Genomic DNA, 14759 nt, shown 5'->3' with positions numbered 1-14759 from the left:
CCAAACTTTGCCCAGATGAGTTGACAAGATAGAAATCACAATCATAACATAAATGACAATCAACAGAATATAACAAAGAAAATTAAAGTATCAAATAAGCTACTCTGTAATGAGCTTACCCTCAAACAAGTATTTATTTAGGTTGATGCAAAAGTAATTGCAGCTATTACGTTTAATGGCAAAAACTGCAATTACTTTTGCACCAACCTAATATTTAAGACTTTTTTTGTTTTAAAGACAGATGTCTCTCTCTATCACCCAGGCTGGAGTGCAGTGGTGCGATCTTAGCTAACTACAACCTCTGTCTTCTGGGTTCAAGCGATTCTCCTGCCTCAGCCTCCCAAGTAGCTGGGACTACAGGCACGCACCACCATACCTGGCTAATTTTTGTATCTTTAGTAGAGATGGGGTTTTGCCCTGTTGACCAGGCTGGTGTCAAACTCTTGGCCTCAAGAGATCTACCTACCTCCCAAAGTGCTGGTATTACAGGCCTGAGCCACTGTGCCCAGCCAAAGGTCAGCTTTATGAACAGGAAATTTTGACATACCTGAGCGGCAGGTGTCATCAAAGACTTTTTGTAGAAGCGACTTTGGAATGCGGCCAGTTCTTCGAACAGAATTATCTAGTCTCATCAGAGCCCAATCAAAGTGATTGGCAATCCTTCTAGAAGAAAAAGTGGACTCCTCTTGAATATCCTTTTTTTCGGCGGCAATGACATACAGCCTGGCGGGGCTCAGTAGTCCTCTAAAAAATGAAACATAATTAATAATAGTCAGTTGCTATCTATTTAGGTTGTTTTTTGAATAAAACTTACACAAATTTTTTAATTAGTTATTAAACACCTAAAATCACAGTACAATACCAAAAATAAAGGTATGAACTAATAGGAAAGAAAGTTTTAGCTTTTTCTTTAGATAAAATCATATACACACATACATAAATTATATGCACAGTAAATCTCCTGAATAATTGAGAGCATTTTGGTAATTATGAACATGGAATCATTTCAAAATCAGATGGAAATATGGTGTGTTTTAAGTGTTTTTTAAATCTCTTAACCAAAACAAGGTAATGAAAGATGAAGCAGTTTATGCTGCCAAGCTCTTCTCACCTCTGTAAATAAGACAAAATCTAAAATATATCCAAAATTTTTATAACTACCTTTAAGTTTTCTAGGTATAAGCTTACTATGAATTTAAAAGAAGACCAATGTCCAGGTTAAAACAAGGCAGTTTCTTTTTTTTTTTTTAAAGGATAATTTAGGCCCAAATAATTTCTAATCTGTCTAAATAAAGTTGAAACACTTTAGAGTGATAATATTCTTAATTCTTATCTGCTGTGCAACTGTCAAAATGTTAGCTGTATTCTTTCCTAATTATTTAAAACAACTGCCACCAAAAATAAATAAAGTGTTAAACATCGTTAATTTTAAGGAAGCCAGAAGGGAAAGAAAATGATTACAAATTAGGTACGGTCAGAATTGTACATTATGTGTTTATAAAGAGCAAGCAATCTTTAAACCATTCACTATTTTAGTAATGGAGTCGAATATGCAAGTCAAATGCTCTCTAACATGAAATCTGAGGGATTCCAGGCTGTATCATTTTTTTTAAATAAACACAATTTTTTACAGACGGACAGGGAACAAAAAACCACAATTTTTTAGAGTATTTTTAGGTTTATAGAAAAATTGTGCATTAAGTAGAGTTCCCATATACTTTCTTCTCTAGGCTATTCTAGGTAAAAATATAAGCTGTACCTGATTTAAAAGTATCAGATAAAAAATAATTCTTACGTGTGAAGGAAAACTTAGCAATCTGAGTTGAATTTAAAAATGCTTTCTCTGTATTTAAACATCAATTTTAACAAGCGATTTCTAATTCTCAGTGGTTAACATATTTGTTGCCAACATCTTAGTCACAGCAGCCACTAAATATATTATACACTAAGTATATAATAACTAAATATAATCACATTTTTCTGACATACACATTTGCATCACAACGGTGACTTTAAAAAATAAAACTTGGCCGGGCGCGGTGGCTCAAGCCTGTAATCCCAGCACTTTGGGAGGCCGAGACGGGCGGATCACGAGGTCAGGAGATCGAGACCATCCTGGCTAATACGGTGAAACCCCGTCTCTACTAAAAAAAAATACAAAAAACTAGCCGGGCGAGGTGGCGGGCACCTGTAGTCCCAGCTACTAGGGAGGCTGAGGCGAGAGAATGGCATAAACCCGGGAGGCGGAGCTTGCAGTGAGCTGAGATCCGGCCACTGCACTCCAGCCTGGGCAATAGAGCAAGACTCCGTCTCAAAAAAATAAAAAAAATAAAAATAAATTTAAAAAAATAAAATAAAACTTACATTTCTGTCCTATGTTATTAATCTGAAAAAATTGAATATTCACAAATTGAATAATCAAGTATGTGATGTTTTATTAAAGGAAGCTATACTAGAGGTTTCACCTCAAGGTTGTATAAAACGAGGCTGTAATTGATACTAGACTAGAAATTCTACCACTGTGATCTGGGAGAAATCAAGACTCTAACCATTAGTGATTCCACCATCTAGGTGGAAAATAATGGAAAAAATCAGGATACTGACTAAATAAGACAATGTCTTATTTTTGTAAGACCAATGATCAGCACATTGTAGATGGCTAATAGACTCAAGTTTGTTAAATGAGCTGAATTAACGTACAAACCACAGAAGATATACTCTTAAACAAAATATTTATCCCTTACTTCCAAAAGGCATTTATCTAGTTGCTGTTATCAGTTGTTACTAAACTATCCCCTTCTTAATGTCTGGCAAGCACAAAGTGACATTATTTTTCAATTACCCAGGACGTGACAGTTTGGAGGAGTATGCAGTAATATTATTCAACAACAAAAGCTGATTAACAGAAATTTCAAAATTGTGACGTCTATTTGCCAAAGTTTTTTACACAACGCGAATCTGATAAACTGTTAAAGAGCAAAAATAAAACTTCCACTACAGGATATTTTTTAAATGTAAGAGGAGACAAACTCAAATTTCAGGAAGAAAACAGACGTTTATAAACCAGTACATTGTTCTGAACATTCTAGGCAAATTTTTCTCATACACATGTCTTTACTGCAGCCGAGACTCCTTCACATAAGTGTGCTTGGCTTTTTAGTTAAGTAGAAACAGGAATCTGTTATAAAATAAACTGGGGTAGAGGAAGGATTACATATTTAACCAAAGAAGTCTTGACTCTTCAGTTATACGGTCGAGAACTTTTTAAATTTACTCTAATACATCTTGGAAACAAGAGTTTCACAGCCTGGAGGAATGGGTATGTCGTGACAGAAAGGAAAGAACAGAACAAGTCCAGGAGTGAAGGTGGGCCCTGCAAGAAGATCACACCCACCAGGCTTGCACGAGCTGGAGCACAATGCCTCCAAATGCTAAGGACCAAAACTGACATAACTACGTAAGGGGAAATCATTGTATCATCTCATCCAAGTATCATACTGGCTCCTTTCCACTTCTTAAATGTCTCAGGTTCCTTTCACAGACTCCAGCTCCTACCACTAATATTCAAATTACCCATAAATGTTTTCTTGTAAAATCTGCCATTTAAAGTTATTACCTCTCAGCTTTTTAAAAAAAATTAAGGTGGTTTTTTTTTTAAACTCTTTAATAGAAAACTATCTTACGGTTGAGTGTCCATTAAAAAAAAAAAAATATATATATATATATATACACACACACATATATATATATATATAAAAGGGACCAGATTATCCTACTAAGCAGGCTTCCATGGGACCCTCCCCCCCCACTGTTAAGCCTGTACCATTTAAAAAAATAAATAAACACCATTTTTTGATAAGCAGAGACTGACTAGAAGAAAAACCAATTTTTTAGAGTGTTTTTAGGTTTATAGAAAAACTGTACAGAAAGAAGAGTTCCCATATACTTTCTTCTCCCTCCTGTTTCCCCTAGTAACATTTTGCTTTAGTGTGGTATACTTGTTACAAATGTTACAAATGATGAACCAATGTTGATACATTATCCATCAACCAAGGTCCATAATTTTAAACATTACAGTTCACTGTGTGCACACATGTTTTGACAAACATATGACATGATACCTTCACAGTATCACACAAAATAATTTCACCACCTTAAAAATGCCCCGTGCTCTCTATTCATTCCTTCCACCCTCTTTCCAAACCCCTGCCAACCACTGATTTTTACCTGTCTCCAGTTTTGCCTTTTCTAGAATGTCATATGGTCGTATATCATACAGCATGCTGCCTTTTCAGATTGGCTTCTTTCACCTAGCAATAAACATTTACGGTTCCTCGTCTTTTCATGGCATGACGGCGCACTTCTTTTCACTGTTGAATAATGCTCTTTTGTACACATATACATAATTTGTTTACCCATTTGCCTACTGAAGGACATCCTGGTTGCTTCCAATTTTTTGACAATTGTGAATAAAGCTGCTAAAAGCATTTGTGTGACGGTTTTGGTATGGACATAAATTTTGAACTCATTTGGGTAAATACCTCTACGTTTAGCATTGTAAGAAACTACCAAACTATCTTCCAAAATAGCTATACCATTTTGCTTTCCTACTAGCAATAAATGAGAGTTTCTGTTGTCCTACATCCTTGCCAGTATTTGGGGTTTTTGATGTTTTGCTGGATTGTTGCCATTCTGATAGTGGTACTTCATTGTTCTCTTAATTTATCTTTCTCTGTGACATAAGCTGCTGAACATCTTTTCATATACTTATTTGCCATCTATATGTCTTTTCTGGTGAAGTATTTTCTGCCCATTTTTACTTATTTTATTTTGAGAAGGAGTCTTGCTGTCCCCCAGGCTGGAGTACAGTGGTGTGATCTCAGGTCACTGCAACCTCTGCCTCAGGATTCAAGCGATTCTCCCGCCTCAGCCTCTTGAGTAGCTGGGATTACAGGCACACACCACCACGCCCAGCTAATTTTTATATTTTTCATAGAGACAGGGTTTTACCATGTTGGCCAGGCTGGTCTCAAACTCCTGGCCTCAAGCGATCCGCCCACCTTGGCCTCCCAAAGTGCTGGGATTACAGGCATGAGCCACCATGCCCAGGCCATACACGTTCTTTAAACTCTTCTCTCCCCTTTTTTTCTTCTTCACTGATATTATGAATCAGTTTTGTGTCACTTTAGAGCTATGAAGAGTTTAAAGGGAGATACAGGTAGAAGATAGAAGAGGCATTATTAATAGCTAATGTTTATCACGTGCTTAATTTGTGCTGGGTATGAGAAAATTATAACTTGCAAATGAAAAAACTGAAGCAACTTGCCCAAAGTCATCACAGTTAAAACTAATGATAGGGCCAGGGTTAGCACTCAGACGGTCTCATTCTGAAATGAACTCAACGTGGCAAAAGGGCATCGAAGAAACTAATCTGGCTGCAATGGGGTGTTCACACCAGAAAGTGGTAAAAAATTAAACCTAGACAGTGAGTGAGACTAGATAATGGAAAGTCTCCAGTGGCAGATAAATAAGGGATTTGGATTTTATGACATACTTGTAAAGTACAAAACTAGTTTTCATAGAGCTGCTCTCTCAACTTACTTTGTTGCACTATAATGTGGAAATATGGGGAGCTCAAATTTCTTACGTTTTCACCAATCCCTAATTTAACTATTCCACTTGGGTTTTCTTTAGCCTGTTGATACGCTGGATCATGTGGATTGATTTTCAAATGCTGAACCAGCCTTGCACACTTGGAATAAGTCCCACTTGATCAAGGTACATAATTCTTTTTATATACTGCTGGAGTCTCCTGAGTTTTAATGTAGCCAAAATTCAAAAAGATAATGTCTCCTTTTAAAAATGGTTGACATTCCCTTCAAATTTCTCCACTGCAACCAACTATTCCACTAATAAATTGTTCCCTCAAAATCTTAGACTAATTATTTTATTGGGCAAACTCAGCCTTTATATCCCATCTATTGAGTGCTTAGATGTCTGAGGCTCTTGTTGAACTCAGAACACACGGATTTCTGCAACAAATCTTTAGTTTCTCAGGCTTCAACCATCCTCAAAACCATCTTTTTTCAAAAATCCTATCATTGTTCTTTACTTATCACATCAATTCTGTTCTTCCATTTATTAATTCAAAAAATATTTATTGAGCGCTTTCTTTTCATTGAGCGCTTTCTATGTATAAGGCACTGGCTAGAATCTTATCTAGTAATAATTCTAATAAATTAGACTTTTAAAAAATACCAATTATGGTAAATGTTATTAAGAAACAAGGGGCCAGGCGTAGTAGTTCAAGCCTGTAATCCCAGTACTTTGGGAGGCTGAGGCAGGCAGATCACTTGAGGTCTCGAGACCAGCCTGGCCAACATGGCGAAACCCCATCTCTACTAAAAGTACAAAAATTTGCCTGGCATGGTGGCAGGTGCCTGTAATCCCAGTAACTCAGAAGGCTAAGGCGGGAGAAATGATTGAACCCAGGAGGCAGAGGTTGCAAGTAAGCCAAGATCGCACCACTGCACTCCAGCCTGGGAGACAGAGAGACTGTCTCAAAAAAAAAAGCTGGGCGCAGTGGCTCACACCTGTAATCCCAGCACTTTGGGAGGCCAAAGCAGGCGGATCACCGGAGGTCAGGAGTTCGACCAGCCTAACCAACATGGAGAAACCCTGTCTCTACTAAAAATACAAACATAGCCAGGCCTGGTGGCGCATGCCTATAATCCCAGCTACTCGGGAGGCTGAGGCAGGAGAATCGCTTGAACCTGAGAGGCAGAGGTTGCAGTGAGCTGAGATCGTGCCATTGCACTCCAGCTTGGGAAACAAGAGCAAAACTCCGTCTCAAAAAAAAAAAAAAAAAAAAGACTCTACTGCTCAATAAATAATAGCTGTCTTATTATACAAGGTGCTCAATAAATGCCTCTGAGTTTTTTTTGTTTTTATTTTTGTTTTGAGACAGTCTCGCTCTGTTGCCTAGGCTGGAATGGTGCAGTTATGATCTCGGCTCACTGCAAGCTCCACCTCCCGGGTTCACGCCATTCTACCACCTCAGCCTCCCAAGTGACTGGAACTACAGGTGCCCGCCACCATGCCCAGCTAATTTTTTTATTTTTTTAGTAGAAACGGTGTTTCACCGTGTTAGCCAAGATGGTCTCAATCTCCTGACCTCGTGATCTGCCCACCTCGGCCTCCCAAAGTGCTGGGATTACAGGCATGAGCCACCGCGCCTGGTCAAATGCCTCTGGGTTTTTAAATATCTTTCCTTTTTTTTTATTTTTTTATTTTTGAGACAGGTCTCATTCTGTTTTCCAGGCTGGAGCGCAGTGGTGCAATTATGGCTCACTGCAGCTTTGAACTCCTGGCCTCAAGCAATCCTCCCACCTCAGCCTCAGCTCCCAAATAGCTAGGACTACAAATGCATGCCACCACAGCTGACTAATTTCTTTTTTTCTAAAGATAGGGTCTTACTATGTTGCCCGGGCTGGTCTCAAACTCCTGGATTCAAGTGATCCTCCTGCCTCAGACTCTGAAAATGCAGAGATTACTGGGCCTGGCCTAAAAAATCTTTTATAAAGCTAAGTCCCCAAGAACTTTCTCCATTTAAGAATTCAATTCTCCAAAAAGTTTTGACAAATTTAGCTACCCCAGTTTTATGCTTTATGGTAAATCACAGAATTTTAGAATAAAAAAGCTACGGGCCACCCTTCTACGCTTGATAACCACCTCCTGGCCTGAAATACCAATCTACTCCTTTCCACCTAGCCAGATTTCCCTTCCATCTCCCAGGATCCTCCAGTCAAACGGGATGCCTCTTTTGTCTCACCTATGGAGGAAGTGACGCAAAGTCAGTTAACCAGATTGGGACCAATGATGTGACATGGAGAAAGACACTGTGTTGAAGATTCCTTCCAGATACATTCTGAGATCTTCCATGTTTACTTACCTGTGAAAGTCTTTAAATCCCAAGTTTATAATATATCATGTATTGTCTTTTAAAAAACGTTTTTGTCCATAAGTAATCCCTTCACCATCTAAAACACAACAGTCTCGACCTCATTCTGCACCCAGTGAAAACTACCATGGCACTTAACTGTGAACTGGAAAATGACAAGATCAAAAATGTAACATATGCAAAAGACTTGTAACATTAAGTTACAACATATGTAAAATGTTTCAGAAATGTGAATCATGGTATCTGGAGTTGAATCCCAACTTGAAGTCTTGAATAAATTATCCTTCTAACCGTTTCCTAATTTGTAATAACCCACGAAAACTGAAATGTTTGTATGACGGTATGTTTACAAACACACTTTGAAAATAATAAACATCAGGCCAGGCGTGGTGGCTCACGCCTGCAATCCCAGCACTTTGGGAGGCCAAGGTGGGTGGATCACCTGAGGTCAGGATTTCAAGACCAGCCTGGCCAACATGGCAAAATCCCGTCTCTACTAAAAAAATACAAAAATTAGCCAGGCACGGTGGCACGTGTCTGGCGTCCCAGCTACTTGGGAGGTTGAGGTGGGAGAATCGCTTGAACCTGGGAGGTGGAGGTTGCAGTGAGCCGAGATGGCCCCATTACACTCCAGCCTGGGTTAGCAGAGCGAGACTCCGTCTCGGGAAACAAAAAAAAAGTAATAAACGTCTACTCTAAAGGTACCATTGTTTACCCTAATCCCCAAATCTACTTTTCTTAATTCTGCTAACACTCTCACCAATCTTGTTATCTTTCTCTTAAGAAAAGGATCTTTTCTTCAGTTCTGCACTACCTCATTGAAGTCCTATTACTCCTAATTTGCAATACCAGTGTTGTTCCATCCCCACGTTCCATTTCTCCTATAATCTACATAAACTTTGTCAAAATCTGTACTTAAAATCCTCCAATGACTTCCAGTCATCAAATAACCTACCTTCTAAGTAATCTTGGTAGTCTGAGGAAATCAACTGGCCTTTGCGGTATCAACTTCCACCACACCCCACACAGCTACACAGGATAAATGGTCTCCAAGTCTCTTCATGCTCTTCTCTAATTTTGGAACATTCTGAGTATCAACTACCATGTGTCCTCTAAAACTCAACATCCCCCTGCCATAAAACAAATGGGACTGCTCCTCTCTCTGAAATACCACAATATTATATTCTTCTCTTATGGACAGCACGTCTAATAGTTGTACATGTGCCTGTCCAGCCCTGTGATTGATAAATCTATACTTACAGAGCAGAGGCTGAATCTTACAGATTTCACAACCCCAAAGGACCCATCAGGTTCTTTTTTTTTTTTTTTTTTAACTGAGATGGAGTCTCACTCTGTAGCCCAGGCTGGAGTATAATGGTGCGATCTTGGCTCACCACAACCTCCGCCTCCTGGGTTCAAGCAATTCTCCTGTCTCAGCGTCCCAAGTAGCTGGGATTACAGGCATGGGCCACTATGCCTAGCTAACTTTTATATAAATTTTTTTTTTTTTTTTTTTTTTTTTTTTTGAGACAAGGGTCTCACTCTGTCACCTGGCCCGATCTCGGCTCACTGCAAGCTCCGCCTCCCGGGTTCCTGCTATTCTCCCACCTCAGTCTCCCGAGTAGCTGGGACTACAGGCGCCCACCACCATGCCGCTCAGCTAATTTTGTTTTTGTATTTTTAGTAAGAGACGGGGTTTCACCATGTTGGCCAGGCTGGTCTCAAACTCCTGACCTCAAGTCATCCGCCCGCCTCCGCCTCCCAAAGTGCTGGGATTAAAGGTGTGAACGATAGCATGGATCCATGAGATTCTTAATATTCGCAGAAGATTTTTCTAAAATGAGAGTTTTCTAAAAGTTTTCTTCCAACTTTAGAAATAAAAATCATGCCATCCCATCAAAGAATATGTGATTTTCACTTTTAGCCCAATCATTAGTCTAGATCTACTTCCAAACAGATTTAGCTCAAAGCTTATCTTTCCTCTGAAGTACACAAGTTTTATGCTAAAAACTGTCACGCAGAGAATATATAAGCAGCTCTGATCCAGAAATGCAAGGAAAATGTATGTGAGAAAGCAAGAGTATTTATCTCCTCACAGAGAACAGAGTAAGAGCTGGTTTATAAGAAAGCATCTATTTGAAAAATAGATGTACTGAAACGGGAAAATGAAGAGTAAGACCACATATAGGGTATACTTCTTGGTGCTACAATTTTGAAAACAGATTACTAATGAATGTCTAAAAATTTCACTACTAATACTCATTTGTCCTCAGATAGGACATTCCTGGAAATCAAGCTCAGGGTGAATTTGTGTAGACACACTGCACTGCATGGATGGGTTAAATATCCCTTCAATCCCCTCCAGGTTACCATCTTCCTTCTTCAATGTCTTAAGATTTTCATTGATTTACTCAACAAACATTTGACACCTACTACATGCCACAAAGTTAAAACACCAGAGAAAGCAAAAGGAGTAAGACACAATATCTGCCTTCAAGGAACTTACAGCCAGCTGTATCTGCCTTCAAGGAACTTACAGCCAGCTCCAGAGTGTTGATGAGTGCACATGTCACAGTGTTAATGGGTGCTTTCGTTATACAGGGTCTAAGAGGAGGCACAAGAAAAGAGCAGTCAAATGGGAGAAGCAGTCAAGTTAAAGTTCAACAGAGATGGGGGACACCTGACTAACGAGGAAGGGGAAACACATTCCAAGAGTCAACCTCACACTCAAAGGCAAGGAAATATACAACATGGCCCATCAAAGCTTTGTAGATCCACAGACAAGCACTAGACCTACAAAATCAGAATCTGCATTTTAAGAGCCCCAGGCAATCATGCTCACTAGAGTCTGAGAAGCCTTGCTGTAGAGCACTTCAAAGTAGTAGTCTGGTATGGCTAGAACACAGGATGCCATGGAAAGGAACTCACAAGAGATGATGATCCAGAGGCAACTCCAGCTCATAAAGCACCTGTGCTAAAGAGTCTGGATCTCATTCTGGACCCAGCGGGAGTCACCACAATGCTTAAGTGTAAGTAGGAAAATGACATGATCAAATTACCAGGGAGACTAGAGAATGATGATGGGGTTGGAGGAAAAGGGATGCATTCCAAATGAAGCAGATCTAACTGGGCTTAATCATTTGTGCAATCAATAAATGGGGGGTGAAGGGAGTAAGAGATGAATGGGAAAACAAACATGTAGATATCCAGGATCTTTCTGGAAGGCAGGTAGAAACAGCAACATTCACGAAAACAGGGAACACAAGAGGAATAGATGTGACAAGAAGGAGGAGTCCAATTTGAGCTGTGTTGGCTTTGAAGTACCTATAGTTCAAGCAGGTGGATGCATCTAGTAGACAGTCCATATCTGGGAGAAACATCATCAGATAGGTAAGTAATGCCCTGAAAAATGAAAAAGGTCACAAAAGAGAATGAAAATACTGAGAAAACATAGAAGGACCACGGGTAAAACTACCAAGAACATCAGCATTTAATAGGTGAACAGAAGAAAGAGGAATGAAGCAAACGAGACAAATCCTAAAGAGAAGAGAATCTAGAAAAACGGTGTCATCAATACTGAGAAAAGGGTCTCATGAAGGGGAAAATGGAAGACAGTAATATGCGAGGTCGAGGCCTAAAAAGTGGATTTAGTAATTAAAAGAGGTCCTCTGAAAAAGTTAAATAAACATACATCTTACACATACATAAGTCATTAAAAGGATAGCTGTCAACTAATGGCTCTCTGGTTGACAAGAATTAAGGGTGATTTTTAGTTTACTGTTCCCACCACCCAGGTTTTGCAACTATTCCTCGAGGTACTTTGAGGAATAATTTTTGCAACTGTTCCTCAAGGCACTTTTGAAATAATTTTTCAAAAATACAATTAAAAAATCGATAAATAAGATAATAATAGTCTTTGACAGTGGTGTGACTGCAGTGAGTAGAAAAGGGAATGAAAAGTGAGGAAATCAGAGACAGAGAATTATGGACAGGGAAGAGACTGAGAAGCTTCTAGAGTAAATAGAGTTCCAGGAAAGGTTCTATGTTTCAGGTGGGCAAGATCTGGGCATGCTTACAGGTTGTGGGGTAGGAGACTATATACAGTGCCCAGAGTTCAGGAAAAAGAGGGAACAATTACCTTTATTGCCTGCTATCACCTGAACACACAGTGGTGAACAAGACAAAGTCCTGCTCTCATGCAGCTTACCTTCTACTAAGGAAAAAAAAAAAAAACCACAGAGAAATAAGTAATGATATCAGACAAGTGAGGTGTGCCACGAATAAATCTACAATAGGACCGGCATGTTTTGGATTGAGTGTTGAGGTAAGGCTTCTCTGAAGAGACATTTGAGATCTGAATGACAAGAAAGCAACTTTACAAAGATAAGTGGGAAAAGCCTTTACAGATAATGAAACTGAGGAACTGAGAGGTTAGTAAGATGTCTGAGATTATGCAGTAAGTAAACAGAACCCAGGTCTGATGAACACGTAGACCACCCTTTCTACTAAACTGTGTTCTCTTTATTCAGTTCTCCTCAAATGCAACAGTGAAGATAAAAGAAAATGTGGACCTTCCCCAGACCTTACAGAAATGCTGAGGACTACAATAATAAGAGTAATGGGCACAACTTTCTCAAAAGAAACTCTGAAAGCCAAGAGATGCATGTAGTTCTGCGCTCAGAGGCATGATTTCAGAAAGTTAACTGTTCAAGCCTAATATGAAAACATAGGCAGGCTCCAAATTACAAGTAGGTTACATTCCAAAGACTGTAAGTTGTTAAGAAATCATAAATTATTTTCTCCACGTAATTTTACGGCGAGATTAGGTGTTCAGGCTGGTCCACGAAGGTCCGCATAACCGTAGTTGTTATGACTACTGTAGTAACCAACAAAGCACTTACTACGCATCAGGCCCTATACTAAGTGCTAAATATAGATAATTCTGAAATATTCCTAACACCGTTACTACTCCCATCTTATAGCTAAGGAAACTGAGGCCTGGAGATGTTAACTAACTTGTCTAATGGTATAATGCAGATAAATTGAGGATAAAATGCAGATAAAACTGGAGTAGGCTGCAGTCTGGGCCCAGCCTACTGCAGGTCCCTGGCTCTCAGTCCTTATGCAAGCTCTCAAAGTACCTTAATTTATAAGCATCAGTCTTTCAAAATCATTTTTTCTCCAAAGCTAAAAGCTCAGCAACCTATCTCCCCTTCTCTGGTGGTCAGAATACTATTAATAACCAAATGAACACTTCCATTAACTTTTTTTATCCCCTCCACTACAAAACTCTATACCAAACCTATTTCTGATAAATCTCAAACCATGAGAGCATTCAGTCGCACATCTGACACCCACTGAGAGTTTAACTTGCCTTTGCATCCCCAGATTCCAACAGAGTGCCTTGTGTTCAAAGACACTTACAGGCCGGGAGCGGTGGCTCACACCTGTAATCCCAGCACTTTGGGAGGCCGAGGTAGGAGGATGGCTTGAGGTCTGGAGTTCGAGACTAGCATGGCCAACATGGTGAAACCCAGTCTCTACTAAAAGTACAAAAGTTAGCCTAGCATGGTGGCGCACACCTGTAATCCCAGCTACTCAGGAGGCTGAGGCAGAAGAATCGCCTGAACCTGGGAAGCGGAGGTTGCAGTGAGCCGAGATCGCGCCACTGCATTCCCACCTGGGCTACTGATCTCGAAATAAATAAATAAATTAATTAATTAATTAATTAATTAACAAAGACATTTACAAATCCTACCATGACAGTTACCAACTCGTACAACACCGTCCTAAATGCTGAAGGAAACTCCATTCAAGAGAACGGAGGCAAAAGCCCAGACTGATCATAATCCAGTATCCAGCTTTAAGCCATTCGTGGCTCACCCAAACTCCCAACCCATTCCCCGCCGCCGCCTCCCACGCAAAAAGCTAAATTTCTCAGTATCTAAATGCTAGGTGGTTACTGATTACCAACAACGACCCCACGTGGGACACCACCCAAGATAGCCGAGTGTAAGGAGGAGACCACCACCCGACTCCCCAAAGCAGTCTTTAAAACCCCCCCTCATCTTCGTTGACCGTGGGTAACCCGAGGACATTAAGACCCAGGCTGAAGCGGAGAGAGGCAGGATTCAAGCCGGAAAGCAAGCCATGCCGGCATCCGTGACCTTCTGAAGGCGCTTAACCCTGTCACCCGAAAACCCCTAGTAGGGAGCGTGGTGCGGGGCAGGCGGAGGCTCGGTCCTGGGGCGGCGAGGAGGGTGGCGAGCACAGGCGGGACCCGGTCCCTGCCGGCGCCCACCACGACCCCGGGGGACCCTCGCGCCGCAGCCTAGCTGGAGGAAGGGCCTGGGCACTCACCCGGCCACGGGCCCGACGCGAGCGGCAGGCAGATAGGAGGCGGCATGCGGCCGGCCCGGGCCGCCAGTGAGGAGGCGCAGGGAGAGCGGGAGGCGCAGGGAGAGCGGGAGGCGCGGGGCCGCCCCGGCACGCAGCAGCCAACACGAGGATCTCAGCAGGGCTGCCATGGCTCAAACGTCCCCGCAGCGGGAAGCACGTTCCGCCAGAAGGACAGGAGGAGCACGTGACCTCAGGGTCGCCCGGCGCGGCAGAGACCAACTGCCGGGTGCGCCAAATGTGGGGGGAGCCAGGGATCGTTTTAGGTTGGAAGATGGAAATCCGCATTTCTCTGAGAAGAGGGGAGCCAATGTGATATTCACATAAACGATGTTGCTTGTTTCATTATCGAAGCATTTATTTTCCGTCTTCCGTCTCCTGATCTGGGCATCGTGTTCATTCG

At 41.0% G+C, this 14759-nt stretch overlaps 1 protein-coding gene across 1 annotated transcript in view; it reads right to left on the bottom strand.

Annotated features, from left to right (window-relative positions):
• LRPPRC (leucine rich pentatricopeptide repeat containing) overlaps positions 1-14545 on the bottom strand; it is a 124377-nt gene extending 109832 nt beyond the window's left edge. Inside the window, exons 1-2 of the mRNA XM_030920927.1 lie at positions 14321-14545; positions 548-744 (exon numbers count right to left, since the gene is read on the bottom strand). Of these exons, the coding sequence (XP_030776787.1) occupies positions 548-744; positions 14321-14487 (364 nt within the window). The 5' untranslated portion in view covers positions 14488-14545. The remainder of the gene's footprint in view (positions 1-547; positions 745-14320) is intronic.
• Between the last annotated feature and the right edge of the window lie 214 nt (positions 14546-14759).

This window comes from Rhinopithecus roxellana, chromosome 17 (assembly GCF_007565055.1).
Source record: "Rhinopithecus roxellana isolate Shanxi Qingling chromosome 17, ASM756505v1, whole genome shotgun sequence".
Classification (NCBI taxonomy): domain Eukaryota; kingdom Metazoa; phylum Chordata; class Mammalia; order Primates; family Cercopithecidae; genus Rhinopithecus; species Rhinopithecus roxellana.
Note: the sequence above shows the minus strand (reverse complement) of the source record. Positions and strands in the feature narration are given on the sequence as shown.